At 42.9% G+C, this 16,919-nt stretch overlaps 1 protein-coding gene across 1 annotated transcript in view; it reads right to left on the bottom strand.

Moving 5' to 3' along the window:
* celf5a (cugbp, Elav-like family member 5a) overlaps window positions 1-16,919 on the bottom strand; it is a 405,311-nt gene that overhangs the window by 42,737 nt on the left and 345,655 nt on the right. Inside the window, 2 exon segments of the mRNA XM_052037531.1 lie at window positions 6,400-6,479; window positions 6,918-7,046. Coding sequence (XP_051893491.1) covers window positions 6,400-6,479; window positions 6,918-7,046 — 209 coding nt within the window.

Below are 16,919 nucleotides of genomic sequence, written 5' to 3'. Positions count from 1 at the left end.
GCTCATTGGGTCTGTGCTAGTCGATAACAAGCTCCTAGCCTGTACCTACCTTCCAGCACTAGATCTGTAGCCCTGTAGGTCATGGCTCTTCCAATACACATCCAGGCACTACCTTAATGCTGAAGGTTTCTGCCTTTACCATCCCTTCAGGCAGTGAGTTCCAGACCCCATCCAGCCTCTTCCTCACACCCCCTTTTAATTCTTCTATAAACTACCTCAAATCTATGCTTCTTGGTTTTGACTGTTTTTGCCCAGGGAAGTACATCTGTCCTATATCAAGGACATCATAATTTTATACATCTCAGTGAAATCTCCCCTCAGTTTCCACTGAATTAAAGAAAATAATCTCAGTCTTTCTTTCCTCATAGTTACAAGTTTCAGTCTGGACACAGCACTTCCAGGAGAGGAATAGGAAGAGGACATCCAATCCAGTCAGATATTCTTCCATGCAATGAGACCATGGGTGATCTGTGTCCTAAGTCCATGTACATCTAAAGCTACCTATGGTAACATTGGTGAAGAAAACCCTATCAATCTCAGGACAATCAAGCTTCCTTACACTCTCCTCAAACATCTACAAATTTCTTCTTCAAATATTTATCCAATCTCCTGTTGAAGAATACTAATGAATGTGTGTACACCATCCCATAAGACTAATTATTTACCCAATAACCATCTACTGAATTAAAACATCTTTCCACAGACTGCCCTTCCCTCTTTTGCCAATTACTTTCCAGCTGTGTCCTTCAGCCACTGGAAATAATATCACGGCTTAAGCCCTCCAAAAACTTCCTAAGTTCCTGGCCTTCACTTGTGCCTCTTTAAACAGAACACTTCATCTTCCCCCAACTCACCATCCGATAGGGACATACTCTGGAAAAACTGATGCTTTATTGGCTTAAAGACTGCTTCAAAGAGCCAAATTGTTTTCCAGCCAACTAAGCAAGCCTTTCCTCTGGGCAGGAAGAAAATTAAAATCCCTGTGCACGTCTTAGACACATTAACCTTCTCACAGATCTATAGATAATACTACAACAGTTAGTTATAGTGTTATAAATAAGGCTGCTCTACACATAATATCCAAGTTTACGAGTGGGTGGGAGTCTTTCGGATTAAAATGAATATCTCAGTACTCTGGGAGAAAGAAAACACTGGTATCTTGCTCATGTGACTTATGGCCTAGTCTGAAACTCCCAAAGAGCTTCTTTTCTATTGATGCTGCTTTTACACCCATTATTCATGAGGTAAAAGTCTGTGCATGGCACCAAAGGACTCAGACCCAATATAAAAGCAGACAGGTGACAGTCACAACACTTATCTCCTTCTGGGAATGTGATGCTTTCTGAACATCAGATCAACCAAAGGGTTGGATCCCACAGTCCATGGGTAGATTGCTTGGCAAAAAAAAGTGCAATGTTCCATAAGTGGTTAAAGTGTGCCTCATTGTCTTTGAGACAAATTCAAATAGAGGGCTCACTCTGAGGGGGAGAGAGAGAGAGAGAGAGAGAGAGAGAGAGAGAGGGGGGGGGGGGGAGAGAGAGAGAGAGAGAGAGAGAGTGTGTGTGTGGCTGTGTGAGAGCATGTGTGTATTTGTCTGTGTGTATGAGAGTGTGTGTATATACATGCATATCTACTTAAATGCATTGATGTCTCTGTGTGTGTGAGAGTGACAGATAGTGTATGTCTGTGTGTATGTGTGTGTGAGAGAGAGAGTGTGTGTACATGCACATCTATTTAAATCCATTAATGTGTGTGTGTGTGTGTGTGTGTGTGTGTGTGTGTGTGTATGTACACAAGGGACATATCTGATGAATTTGTACCCAGACCTGGCTGGATGGTAAATGGCAAGGATTCATGCCCACCAGGATTTAGTTATTTCACCTGTCATATTTCTTCACATAACTAGTATTCAAATAGTCCAAGGCAACAGGTCCCAACTGAGTTGTGGGAAGTGCTCTACTTGGAGAGTGCTGCTGTAGTGCAAATGATGTGACTCAGTGGATGGGTGGAGTTCCAGCTCAGTGGAAGCTCAAGGGGTTGCAATTTTAGCTGCAGTGGACAGTTCTAGCCCAGAGGATAGGGGTAGGGAATGGGGCAGTTCAAGGTCCAAAACGTGCAACAGTTCCGTGTCCTTTGACATTCAACACACGTTCAACCGCCACACATACACACTGCCACATCAAAGTTGGAAATGTGCTGGGGTCAATGCCAGTACATCCAGCCTCCTGACTCCCCACTGGACTCACCACAGCCTCCAGTGGCAGTTTGGGACCAAATGGAGCTGGGGGCTGAATGTTCCTCTCATCCAGTCCGTCAGCTTCACTTTTGTTGCAACAGGACTTGAGTACAAGAGTAAAGATGACTTATGACAATTATATACAGGTCCACCCCGGTTTACAAATGTCCAATTTATGGACACCCCATACATACGAATGAGTGTTTGGGAGGCCGGCGGGATGGATGGGAATGGATTTGCCGGCTGCTGCAGGGCTGCATGCATCCTCTGCTGGGTGGGAACGGAGCATTTCTGCATGCCTTCTCTCCCCACTCCAACCCAACCTGAGCCACAACAATCAGGGGCTGGTTTGAGCCGAGCAGAGCCAGGAGCGCTGGGCAGACTCACTCACTCACTCACTGAGTCAGTGAGGTCAACTGACGGCAGCTCTTCCCGCACCTGCTCACTCTCCCGTCACTGCTGTTTCTGCCATCCTCTCCCACTCAAGGCTCATTTCTGACTTAAGAACAGTTCGAATTACAAGCAGTTCTCAGGAACGGAAGCCTGTTGTAACCTGGGGACTTCCTGTTTTGCCTCGGTGAGCACCACCTGGACCACTGTGTACAACTTTGGTCCTTCTAACTTAGAAAAAGGATATACTTGTTATATTGGAATTGCAGCAAAGATTCACCAGATTGGTTCCGGGGAAGGCAGGTCTGTCAAATCAGGAGGTATTGATTAGGCTTTACTCCTATTCCTTAGAGTTCAGAAGAATCAGACGTGACTTGCCCTCTGCCATCAGATTTCTGAATGGTCCATGAACCCACAAACACTACCTCATTATTCCTCTTTTGCACTATTTATTTATTTTTGGAACTTATAGTAATTTTTTATGTCTTTATGTCTTGCACTGCACTGCTGCTGCAAAACAACAAACTTCACGACATATGTCAGTGATAATAAACCTGATTCTGATTCTGACTTCATTGAAATGTACAACATTCTTAAAGGGCTAAGAAACAGGGATGATGTTTCCCTGGCTGAGAAGTCTTGTACTGGAGGTCACAGTCTCCAAATGGGGATGGCCAATTAACACTGAAATGAGGAGAAATTTCTCAACTCAGAGGGTAGTGAATCTTTAGAGTTCTCAACCCTGGAGGACTTTGGAGGCTCAGTTACTGATTCATTCACAACTGAGGCTGAATACTCTGGATATTAGAGGAGTTGAAGGATATAGAGACAAGGCAAGAAAATGTTGCAAGGTAGAAGAACATCCACGATGTTATGAATGGGTGAGCATGATCAAGGAGCGAATGTCCCATGCTTGTTATGACTTCATCTGTTCTTATGTTCACTCCAGGGACAGCTGCTGTTCAATCTTCATTGTATAATTGGGTTAATTTTTGTGTTTATTTTGTCTTATTTCACTTCATGTTTATGTTTTAATACGTTTTTACAGTAGTGTGATGTATTTTTAATGAAATTTATTGTTTTACATTTTTCATTTTTTAAAAGTAATCTTTATTACTCTTAAGTGCTGAAATCCTCAAAACCGATGACATTTACAAACAGTGAAGCCTGTCTTTGTCAGCAGTGAGCTGTCCAAGGCCAGAAGTGCAGTCCAGGAGATGGCAGGGCCTAGGGTTCCACCACTTAGGCCTGGTTACCTCTTGCAGCCTGCTTTGCCTTGTAATGAGGACACAGGGTGGAAGTCTCCAGTACAATGGCACCTGCAGAACTCCAAAAGGTTAATGCTGCCACGGGGATCACACAACAGGGGTGTGGTGCGGGGTGAATGTGAGAGTCAAGCACGGTCTCGGCCAACAGGACAAATTTCTTTACAATTTTTGGTGATCATAAATACAATCAGCTGTTTCTCTAGGGAGGCAACCACAAGAAGACAACTAGAAGACCGAGAAATGCAGTCAAATCCTTCAGTTCATGGAAAATCCGATTCCGATCCCAGGGGAGATTAAAGGATTTGCCTTTGATCAAGAGCTAATAGGGATTTCCTCAATTTTTTCTTGCCCTTTTACTGAAGTGACATCCTTTTCCAGTACCTCAAAGTGTCATTTTTCCTAATAGGATATTACAGCATAGAAGGAAGCCATTCAGCCCATCACGTCCACATTAAATCAAGAAAATATCTAGAGTACAAATATTGACACAGTATTTGATCACAGGAGGATTCAAAATAAAGCCCCATTCTGGTTTTGCATAAAGGCTGCAGGGGTGAGTGGATAATGATTGGGAATGGGGAAGACTGATTTCCTAGCTTGAGAAGGCTGAGATAAAGATGATTCCCATCAACCAATACCACTCCTCCACCACCCTCTTATGCAGGAGGACTTTCCAATGGGAGGTGAATGTCTTAGGGAATGTCAGTATTTATTGCCCATCTCCAATCACCCTTGAACATTTATCCTTTCCTGACCACTGTCTGTGTGGAGTTTTCACATTCTTCCTCTGACCACTCTGGGTGCTCTGGTTTCCTCTCATGTCACAAAGATATGTAGGTTGATAAGTTAATTAGCTACTGCAAATTGCACCTCGTGTGTAGGTGAGTGGTAGAACCTGGGGGGAGTTGGTGGGAATGTGGGGAGAATAAAGTGGGATTAGTGTAGGATTTGTGTAAATGGTGGTTAAAGGTCCTGTTTCCATCCTGTATGAAGCTATGAACTGATTTCTTGAACCACTGCATGCTGTGTGTTGAAGAGGCTCCAACAGAGCTGTACCAGAGGAAGTTTCAGGGTTTAGATCCAGCAACAATGAAAGGTCAGCGATATCTTTCTAAGTCAGGCCGCTATGCTGATTGGAAGAGAAGTTGGAAGGGGTGGGGCTCCCATATGCTAACTGTTCTTGTCCTTCTGGGCAGCAGAGACTGTAAGGTTGGAGGTGTTGTTGAAGAAGACTTGGATAATGACTGCAGTGTGGCCACATGGAGGATGCGAAATTTCTTGCGGTGAGGCAAGTCACTATCCTATTTTGTAATGTGATAGGACTGTCTGCCCATTGTTAACTTCACAGGTGTGAGCACTTTTGCTTCAGCTGGTGGTTTTGAGGACATCCTTAAGAGGGAAAAGAGATTGTCCTGACCTGAGAAACAGCAGGTTGCCTTCCGCCTAAGGTACAAACCACCAACGCAGTCTGACTGAGGTCTGGGGAGCACTAAAAGCAATGATCCAGGCCGGGTAGCTAGCAGCCAACTTAATTACTTAATGGGTTGCCTGCCGGTCTGTGTCTTGGTATCTTTAACAGCCAATTGCTTCTTAATACTTGAGCCATTAAGCTGAATGTACTTATTTCAAAATATTATTCACGGTTTTGCCGATTAATGCTCATCCCTCTGTGGAATGAGGAATCTGTTGAAATGCATACCGTGTGGATAATCACAAACAAAAGGGGACGTTTATAATTGGTTTTTGCGCAGCAAGGTTCCAGGTACAACAGTGATTAGACCCTGCTAAATGAGTTCATTACAGCCTTTAGATTATCAGTTTCCCATTCATTGTAGGTTTTACCCCACCCCATCCCTAACCCCTGCAGATGATCAACAGACATTATCACCAGGGTCTGGAATTCTTCTATATTGGGTCCTGAGCACCAGTATCGAGCATTGCCTGATCCCTGATCCTTTCTGGGAAGTGGTCCTGCTAACAATCAGCCTCCAGACTGCAAAATATTTTCCTGCACTGTGCCCTAAACTTCCCCTTCACAGCCACCAGCCAGAGCCTCTGTGTGGGAGCTTCATTCTTCAAGCACCTTAAAAATTTAAGAAACCGGAATAAAAACCACAAATAAATGACAAATTGTCTCCTCCCCTCACCATTTCCTTTGCATCTTAAAGCTTGTTTTACCTCTAGTTTCCCAGTTTCTGATGGAAGGTCATCAACCTGAAACATTATCTCTCTATCTCTCTCCACAGAAGCTGCCTGGCCTGCTGAGCTTTTCTAGTATTTTATGTTTTTTTTATTTCAGATCAAAATATGATATTGTTTCTTGTCTGTAAGCTGTAGAACATAACACTTCATTGCTAATTTAAGGACATTTATTATGATCTGCAGATAGCAAGCTCTGTGCCAGTGTCTTCCAATCTACCATCAGCCCGTGTAATCTGTACACTCTGCACCAGCTCTTGGGTATACAGGGAGCTTGCACTCTCTCCCTGACATGGCAAAACTCACCGCCATTGTTTGACTGCCGTGTAGTGCGTTAATGGCCGCCTGGGCTTCAGTGTGTGTGGAGAACTTCACAAATGCACAACCTACATGGAAAATAAGAGGGGTGGGGAGGACAGAGAATTACATTAAATGTATAGCGATAAGCCCAAATGCTCCACAAGATCTTCCTCACACTTCACTTCATCGTACCCCATCAGTACCTCCAGTATCTACCTAGCCTCCCTTTAAATATTTCAATTCTATTTGTCCCAACCATCCTCTGTGGTAATAGGTTCCAATATTCCAACAATGCCCCAGAAAAGGCATTTTTTCTGAGTTCCCTGTTGGATCTATTAGTGACCACCTCATAGTTATGACCCCAAAGGATCTTTTCACCGCAGCACAAGAAATGACATTGCCTTTATGTTTTCCTGAACAAACCTCTTCCAGATAAGGCAGCCCCAGTCTGATCAATCTCTCCTGACTATAAACTTCTCAGCCCTGGTATCATCTTAAACTGAGAGGTGAAGGAGTGGTCTCACCTTTACTGTTACCATCAGGTCCTCGTAGAACTGTGCATTCCTCTATGACACCGAAAGATTCAAAGAGTCTGTACACATCGTCCTCTGTTTGCTGCTTGTTTAACATGCCCACAAATAATTTTCTGTCTTCTGAAACAAAAAGATATATCATTTAGTAAAGTGCAGAGTTTGCAGCTGGGGTAAGGTTATTTCAGTGGGGCTATGATTATTTGTTAATTTTGAGCTCTGCAAGGTAAAGGATATCAGTCAGGAGGAAGGGTGGGGGTTAAACATTTCTCACTTCCAGGTTACACAAACATCAAACACTTCTAGATCAAGTCCAAGTTAGAGTTCAAATCTACTCAAACAAATTTCCATCCTCTGTAAGGCATGGCTTCCTGCACCAGTGTGACATTTTCTGCCTGCTCCATTGATCTTAATATGTAGTCTTGGAAAAAAAAGGTTATCAAATTAGTGATCTTAAGAGCCTAAGAAATTGGAGCAGGAGGAGGCCATTCTGCCCCTCAAAGCTGGTCCATCATTCAATCAGATCACAAGTGATCTGATTGAATGATCTGAAGTGATCTGATCTTGTCCTCAGTTCTATTTTCCTGCCCAATCTCCATAAATTATGGCTCCCTTCATAGTCATAATCTATTTGGATATAAAATTAAAATCTGACCTGACTGTGGCTTATCCACTCCTGAGCTGAGCTGGAGGACTCAACTTTTCCACACCCAACTCAATCCCACCGTTGTCATAAATGCTATTATTCAGAGGGCACTCGTCCACTCTGTCTGGCATTGCAGGCAGGGAAAGACGCTTGCAAAACTCTGGTTAGTTTCTTAAAGCATTGGAAAGTATAGAGCCTATCCATCCTGGCTCAGCCTGAGTCCAAGGATTTATAACTATTTCATGCCTGACTTGACCCTGACCCAATGCATGTAGTCAAGTCCTGACAGGCTCGAGTTAGGTGACAGGCTCTACACTTGCAGAAGATCCTCACCAGTGCTTTTGCAGTGCTTGTCCTGCCCAGTTGTCGTGAGATTGGAATAACCCCCCCTTTTAGTTGGGGTTTCTGCTCAAGTTTAGAGGGCAGATCTGAAAAATGCTTGAGGGAATTCCCAGTGCCTAGAAATTATTATTATATTCTGTACCAATTGCTGCATGCAGATGGAAAAGAAACAAAAGGTTTGAGGAAAGCTTTAACTGCTCTGACCCTTCCAATTCACACATAATAATTCCAGAATCATTCTAATATGTACTGAACAGATGAATTGTCTATTGCAGAGAAAAGCCAGTAATCCCAGCAAGCCCATCATATTTTCATAGAAAATTCAACCTATTGCTTGCCTCACTACATTACTAGTGGTATTTCAAGGAATGCAGAAGTCAGACAGTTGGATGCTGTAATCTAGGGACCATGGATTTATTTGAATAGACAGCATGGTCTTTTTCATTTGCTTTTATCTTGTGATCTTGTGAACTGTGAAAAAAGAGTGAATTACCAAAACAAAACACTGACAACAATAAACCTTTCTCTAATGGCATCCCAATATATTCACGAATAATACAATGCGGCAAATGTGTCTATATGGTTTTTCATTCTCTTTCTGTCATACTGCATCAAGACAAGCCTGGGGCCACAACAGGCGTGTTCACATCATGGTTCTGGGAATCTTTCTGACTGCTGATCCTGCTATCGTCATTCACCAAGTAAACTAATAGCATCGTGCCTGTCAGCGGAAGGATCTGTGTCATTGGTGAAAGGAAATGAGAAGAAAAAGATCACAAAGCTAAGTTACAATGAGCTAAGGCTCCTCTCTTATCATAAGATCCACATTATTTCTATTCCAATGTCACTAATGTCAGGAGACAGAGTTGGGGGATTTCACTTAAATACAAATTCTTCATTCCAAAACAGAGCACACACACTATTAATGAAGAGAACTGATTGGGGTTGCACCTAAGAGGGTTTCAACTTTGAATCCTTAATGTGCACCACAGTGCAGAATGCCACCAAGGTGGAAAAATGTAAAAGATATAAAGAAAGAAGATCAGGGAGCTGTAATCAGGCAACCTCAGCCTTATGTTGAAGAAACCCTAAAAGATATTAGGAGGGCAATAACACAGGCAGGGGTGATGGTTTGGAGGAAGAAGACGTCAAGAAGTCTCATTAACCAGCCTCATCAATTAGGATTATCCTGACATTATGTGATAACTGGGAGCATGTTGCAGACCCTATTGAGTATATGCTAAAGAATTTGCCAGAGATAATTCATAACTGTGGAAGATAATGGAGCTAAACAGAATGGTGCTGTTAACTCAATTCAGAGATGAGTAATTCCAAGTCAATGACAATGGAACATGGGAATCTGTGATTTAAATGCCATGGGTTGAAATGACAGGGGATATGAGGTTGCATGATTTTAAGGACAAGTGGTACTGGACTTTGTGGGAACGCCAACTCTGAAGCAAATTGACAGATTTGACCTTCTAAATCCATCTGTAAGTCCCAGGGTGTGCACGTTAAATCCAGTTCAAACTTCAGTTTGAATAGTTAAACACACTTGGAACTGCCGACCGCAGACAGCAAGGTTCGGACCAATATCTCCTTATGTAGCATGGTGTCAGATTTTGTTTAGTGAGGCTCCTGTGAAGTACCTGTAGGTTATTTACCAGCTAAAAGGCACTATATCGCTGAAAGCTGTTCACAGCAGATTGCTCCATAGGGTTGCAATCAAACAAAAAATAGCATTGACACAAAGGAGTGACCAAGCAGTTGGCTAAAGAAATAGGTTCTGAGCAGCAGCTTGGAGGAAAAGACAAAGGCAGTGAGATCTGGGGAGAGAACTCTGGACTTTATGGTTTTAACAGAAGAGGAATAATTAATGTTTCAGGTTGCTGACTCTTCATTGGCTGGACGAGAAGTCATTGACCTGAAATGCTGATTCCGTTTCGCTCTCCACAGACATTGCCTGACCTGCTGAATGTTTACATCTTTCTCTGTTTCACTGCTTTTGGTGGGGACCATCCAATTAGCCAGCATGGAGATGATTGGGTAATTTCCCTGTCAATCTAACTTGGGGCCTCCACTGACTGTAATCAATTCTATGCAAGGAGTTTATGAGTAATAGTTCTCCACTCACTGCATTTCTCTGGAGAAATTACAGTGCTTTAACTGGAAGAAGTTCCTGTAATTTGTTTTCTCTGCTCTTTGCTAAGTGTGTTGTGGAAAAGGTTAATATCCCTAAGATATCACACAGGTTAATTTCAAATAACATGGTAGAACTTACAAGAGTCCCAATTACAAGGGATAAAGAACTGGAGAAACTCAGGGGCTAAAGGCAGACAAGTCAGCAGGACGCAATGGACTGCACACTAGGGTTTTAAATGAAAGTGGATGCAGAGGTACTGGACCCATTGATTGAAATTTTCAAGACTTGCTAAATTATGGGAGGCTACCAGAAGATTGAAAAGCAGCTAATGTGACTACCTTGTTCAAAAAAGGAGAAAGGCAGAAGGCAGGAAAATACAGGCCAGTTAGTTTAACAGCTATTATCGGCAAGATGTTAGAGTCAATAATCAAGAAAAATTAACTAATCACTTAGGAAAGCTGATGATATAATTAAATATAGTCAAGAAGATTTTATGAAAGGTAAATCACATTTGACAAATTTGCTTCAATTCTATAAAGATGTAACAGGGAGGAGTTGATAGTGGGGAACCTGTAGATGTTGTGTATTTCGATTTCCAAAAGGCATTTCACAAGGTGCCACATAAGAGGCTGGTGCATAAATTAGAAGTTCATGATATCAGAGGAAGTGAACTAGAATGGAATGAAAACTAGCTGGTAACTAAAACTGGAGGTAACTGGTGGAGTACTGCAGGGATCAGTCTTGGCCCACAATTGTTCACTATTTACATTCATGACCTGGCGGAAGGAACAGTATGTAAGGTTTCCAAAATTTGCAGATGATACAAAAACAGATGGAAAGGCACGTCATGATAAGGATTGTGATTCTGCAACAGGATATAGATAGCTTAATGAATGGGCAAAGGCTGGCAAATGGAGTTTAAGATGAAGTGTGAGGTCATGCACTTCAGTAAGGACAAATCAAAAAGCAGATTTTTATCTAAGTGGAGAGAGACTGCAAATGAGTGAAGTACAGAGGGATCTAAATGTTCCAGTGCATGAATCACAAAAGCTAGCAGGCAAGTCCAAGTAGACAAGAAGGCAAATGGCATTTTGACCTTCATTATAAAGGTGTTGGAGTTTAAAAATAGGGAGGTTTTGTTGCAATTGTATGGGGTGTTGGTGAGACCTCACCTGGATTACTGCATACTCTTTTGGTCCCCATACCTATAAAAAGATACGGTAACATTGGAGGCAGTACAGAGCAGATTCACCAGGCTAATTCCTGGGCTGAGAGGGTTGTCATATCAGCAGAGACTAAATAGTTTGGGCCTGTATTCCTTGGAGTTTGGCAAAGTGAAGGATGACCTCATTCAAACATAATAGATCCCAAGAGGGCTTGACAGGGAAGATATTGGGATGTTTTCACAAGTGGGAAAGTTTCGAACAAGGGGATATAACTACAACATAAGGTGCTGGTCATTTAAAACTGAGGTACATAGGAATTTCTTCGAGCAGAAGGTGGTGAATCTCTGGAATCCTCTGCCCTGGCAGATGGTGGAAGCTGGATGATTAGAAATATTTAAAGTGGAGAAGGATAAATATTTGATAGGTCGAGGAATAAAGGGGTGTGGAGAAATGGCACAGAAGAGGAGAGTTAGAGGCCAGCATAGATCAATCATGATCATATTGAATAGTGTGGACAAAGGCCTCTGAAAGTTGCTGAACTGGTGAAGCCGCAAGCCAGAGAACAAACCTTCCCTCCAGAGCCCACAAGGTATCAGTAGTCTGGAACTTACTGGCTGAAAGGGTGGTGGAGGCAGAAACCTCCACTGCACTTCATAAGTAATTTGATGAGCACTTGAAGAGCCATTACCTGCAGATCTATGAACCACAACCGAGGGAATGAGCCAAACAGATTCTCTTTTGATCATCAAGGACAAAATAGTCTCACGCTAGTGAAGGGTCTGCCTATGATATATGAAGATGCACAAAGGATTTACTTTATAGTACTGAGAGGTTATAACAGTCTCAGGCTAAGGGGCGGGGAAGGGGCTCCTTGATAACACTGGAGAGCTGAGTTGATAGAGGTCTTTCTGAAAGGGTTCTACAAACTGCACATGGAGATGTGTTTCACTTTTATGGGAGTCATAAAGGGTCATAAATTTAGGATATATACCCCGAGATAGTTCAAATGTAGAACTCACCGCCACTTGGATACCCAGCAGGTCAGGCAGCATCTGCGATGAGGAAAAAATAGAGTTAAATGCTTCAGATTGGTGTTCTGATGAAAGGTCATTGACCTGAAACATTAACTCTGTTTCTGTCTCCACCAATGCTGCCTGACTTGCTGAATGTTTCCAGTATTTTCAGTTTTTTATTTCAGACTTCTGGCATCTGCAGCTTTTTGATTTTCTTTCACATATTGGGCCAAGTGACTTCCTGTGACTCTTGCTTAGACCATCCAATGTGCTGGAATGATATTGATACAAAGGAGGAGCAACAACTTTGATGTAAATGAGGCTCCAGGGCTCAGTGATAAGTTCTTTGCCTCTGCCCAATTTCCCACTGCATAACATCATGTCCTGTCCTACTTTCTCAAGGCTCATTTCAGGGCTTGACCACTGATCTGACTGGGCTTGTGGCCAGAGAGGTGGCTCCTTGGCTGTACTTACTGGGGTTGGTACTGTTGGAAGGGCACTGTGTGGTAAGGAATGGAGGGAGTAAGGGGCATTCATGCCAACATTTGGGGCATGGGGGAGGCGAGACTGGCCGAGCATTTGAGTATAGAGGGGGTTGAGATTGGGGAAGCTAGTGACAGCAGTGGGAGGGAGGAGATCAGGGAGGCTGGCATCATTGTTGAGTTAGCAGGGAGATGAGAGAAGGCAGCTGACGACAGGAGGTGAAGGGTTGGTGTCAACAGCAGCACTGTGATGGGGAGCTGGGGGTTCTGTAAGGTTTGACAGGTAGAACGGAGGGGTTGTTAGATAAGTCTTTCACCTACTGGATGGCCTTCCAGGTGAGCTCTGCCGCTTTAAGTCCAGGTTATCCAGTGAGTGCCCTACAATAAGTTTCCCAGGATAAAATGATCCAAGTTCCCCCACAATGTCCAAATAGTGCACTTAAGGATTGGAGTCATCACATGCATTCCTGAAGTAGAGTTTACAACAGGATCACAAAGATGACTCACAATAAGAAGTACCTAGTCAACTGGAAAATGGTCACAATGATGACTTACTTCAGGTTTAAACTGATGTTCAAGTGCATAGCATTGAGAGAAATGGCACTAGGCAACCCGTTTTCCAGTGTGTTTGATGTTTTATATGCTCCTAAGAAGAGAAGGAGGTTTTGTCTGAAAGACATCTCCATCAATGTTGAAGTGCAACATCAACCAAAGTAGGGTGCTGGAGTCTCAGGTGCGCAACACAAAACCACAGCCTGCTGGCACAGAACTGGGACTGTTTCCCACTGAGCCATAGATGCCGTTCAAGCTACTACCATGATTCTAAACAGAATTCATTTTTGCCCTCTACTGCTCCTTAGCTGAGCTGCATGTAGCACTAATTCTGAGTGGCTGAAGCCATCACTGCGGTAAGTTATCCATAGCTCAGAAAGTTGGAAAGGCCCACTCACTGTGCATGTGGCAGGGATATAAGCTACGTCTAACTAAATAAAGATGAAAGGAATTCGGTGAGTAAAGCAAACATGACACCTAACTTCCCACCCAGGACTGCTCAAGTCCTTTAACATCTTGTCAACCAATCATAGCAGAGGCTGCCTTAACAGTTCACAGGAATACACTAAGGCTTTACTGCAAATAAACGTTGCTAAGAGCTTCTTGAAGGTGCTAAAAAGTAAAAAAAATGCTTATTGTTTGTGACAGCATCCGAGTGGAAGTGTCACAATGCACATAAGCAATGCCGGCTACTGTCACACAAGATAATCAAGTATTTATGTATCTGCATCAGGAGCTGAGCTTGGAAACCATAGGTCACCTTACAGAATTAGACTTGGGTGGTTTTATGAATGTTAAGCAAGACAAAACTCATCATTGTCAAAGGGAGAGAGGAGCAGAGGGTTTTATTCTGCCGCGTTTCTTTAAAGAGCACCTACTCTCAATTGGCTTTTGATTTTGTCCTGCCTGCTTAAAATAACATTGTTCTGTCTGTTCTGTTCTTTCTCTTCCCTCTGAAGGCATAGGCTTCTCCTTTCCCATTTCAAAAAGGCTTTATTGTCTGCAAATTGTTTTGATTACAAGACCCTCTCCCCGTCTGTTCTTCTATAATCCCTCCCCGGTCGCCATGCTCATCTAATTATCCCTGAATGAAATTGCAACCATTAGCAGCCCTGCCATCAGTTACCATGACCACATGCTCTGAGGTTCCCAAAACTTCTCTTCCTATAAGACACTCCTCAAACCAAATGCAGGTGTCAACCTGATACGTCGACTATCCCTCTGCCTCCACAGGTGATGCTTGTTCCGCTGAGTTCCTCTAGCAGTTTGTTTTTGCTCCAGATTCTGACATGGGTAGTTTCTTGTGTTTCCTTATAAACTTCCCTCCACAACAGAGGCTCTGGTCAGCTGCTCACACGTATCTTTGGGTGGTTCAGTGTAATTTTTGTTTGGTTACACTCCTGCAAAGAGCCTTGGGAAGCTTTGTCACATTAACTGTGCTAACTAAATGGAAGTTGTTGCTATTATTGGAGCAACTTGACGTTATGAGACTCACTGCATTAACACGTCTTTTTTTTTACGGGGGCTAGTTTTGCCAATAGTCATAGAGCTTTGCAGCACAGAAACCGACACTTTGGCCTAACATGTCCATGCTGAACATTTTGAGTGTCTATACCAATCCCATTAGCTCACATTAGGGCCATATCCTTCTAATGCTTTGCTGTTCAAGTGACTGTCTTAACGTCTCTTAAATGTAGCAATTGCATCTGATCACACTACCTTCTCTGGCAGATTTCAACCACTCACTGTGTAAAAAACTTCTGCCTGAAATCCCTGTTAAAACTCCTTCCTCTTACATTAAATCTATGCCCTTTTGTTTTTGTTATGTGTATCATGGGAAAAAGATTCTACCTTATCTATGCCCCATAATCTTATATACATCTATTAGGTCACCCCATTCCAGGGAAAACAAGCCAGCCTATCCAATCTTTCCCCATAACTAAAGCCCACCAATCCAGGCAACATCCTGGTGAATCTCCTCTGCACTGTCTCCAATGCAACCACTTCCTTCCTATCGTGTGGTGACCAGAACTGCTCACAATACTCCAAATGTGGTGTAACCAGCGTTTTGTAAAGCTGCAACAAGACATCCCAACTTTTATATTCTATGCCCCAACATGTGAAGGCAAGCATGCCATGTCTCCTTCACCACCTTATCCACCTTTGTTGCCATTTCCAGGGAACTATGGATTGAACCCAAGATCCCCCTGTTTATCAACTTTCCTTAGTTCCCTACCATTTACTGTCCTATGCCCTACCCCTATATGACTTCTCAAAATGCATCACCTCACACTTGTTGAGATTAAATTCCATTTGCCAATGCTCTGCCCAACCTTCCATCTGATCTATATCCTGTGGTAGCCTTAGGCAACCTTCCTCGCCATCCACGACACCACCAACTTTCTTGTCATCTACAAACCTACTAATCATTCCTCCTACGTTCACATCCATGTCATTAATATATATAATAAACAACAAGGGTCCCAGCATTGATTCCTGCAGTACCCCACTGGTCACAGAATTCTAGTCAAAAAAGCACAGACTTCCAATCAGAAAAGCCAAATGTACAGGGTTGCCAAATCTGGTCAGAGGTATTCCTGAAGGTTAAATCATAGAAATAATTCTAATTTATGGTACAGAACAAGGCCATTCAACCCACTATATTTTAATACCTAGGAACTAGCTATTGAGGGTAACTCCACCTTCCAGGTTCATTTCCCTGAAGGATTTGGTCATCAAACGCTCACCAAGATACTATTTAAGTGAGTGAGTGTATCTGCCTCCACTGCCCTTTCAGGTAGAAAGCTCCAGATCCTTAGACATCTTTATTAGTCACCTGTACATCGAAACACACAGTGAAATGCATCTTTTTGCGTAGAATGTTCTGGGGGCAGCCCGCAAGTGTCGCCACGCTTCCGGCACCAACATAGCATGCCCACAACTTCCTAAACCATACGTCTTTGGAATGTGGGAGAAACCAGAGCACCCGGAGGAAACCCACACAGACGTGGGGAGAACATACAAACTCCTTACAGACGGAATTGAACCCGGGTTGCTGGCACTGTAATAGCATTACACTAACCGCTGCACTACAACTTTTCTTTCCTCAACTCCCTCCTACCAAGTACATAAGATCTATATCCCCTTGATATTGGCCTCTCCGTGAAGGAGATCTATCTAGGTTTCTCATAGTTTTAAAATCCTTGATTAATTCTCTCCATTGTCTCCTTTGCCCGAAATTAAACAACCCAATCCTGATCAGACTCATCTGATCTTAGCCCAAGTTCCACATTCCTGCTTGGTCATCATAACCCTTGACTCCCCTAATAAAGTAACACAAGACCTCCAAACATTCTGACTATGGGCTGACACTACTGGACACTTGACAAGTCATTCTAATGCCAAACCCCATACCCACACCAAATGGAAAGAGAACAAATCTAATCAGCTGACTGGGTTAAACAGTTATTGGTTAATCAGCCACTTCTCCGACATTCAATAATTAACAGATATAAAAGTTTAAATAAAATATAAAAAACACATTTTAAAGCACCTTTATTTTCTCTCCTAGAACTCTAGGAACCACCAGTACTATCCTAGATCGTTAGCAACCCTGTCTCATCCAACTTTGTGCAAGCTGTGGCAGAGAGTC

The sequence above is a fragment of the Pristis pectinata genome, chromosome 24 (assembly GCF_009764475.1).
Source record: "Pristis pectinata isolate sPriPec2 chromosome 24, sPriPec2.1.pri, whole genome shotgun sequence".
Classification (NCBI taxonomy): Eukaryota; Metazoa; Chordata; class Chondrichthyes; order Rhinopristiformes; family Pristidae; genus Pristis; species Pristis pectinata.
This window is presented reverse-complemented; position numbering and strand designations above follow the sequence as displayed.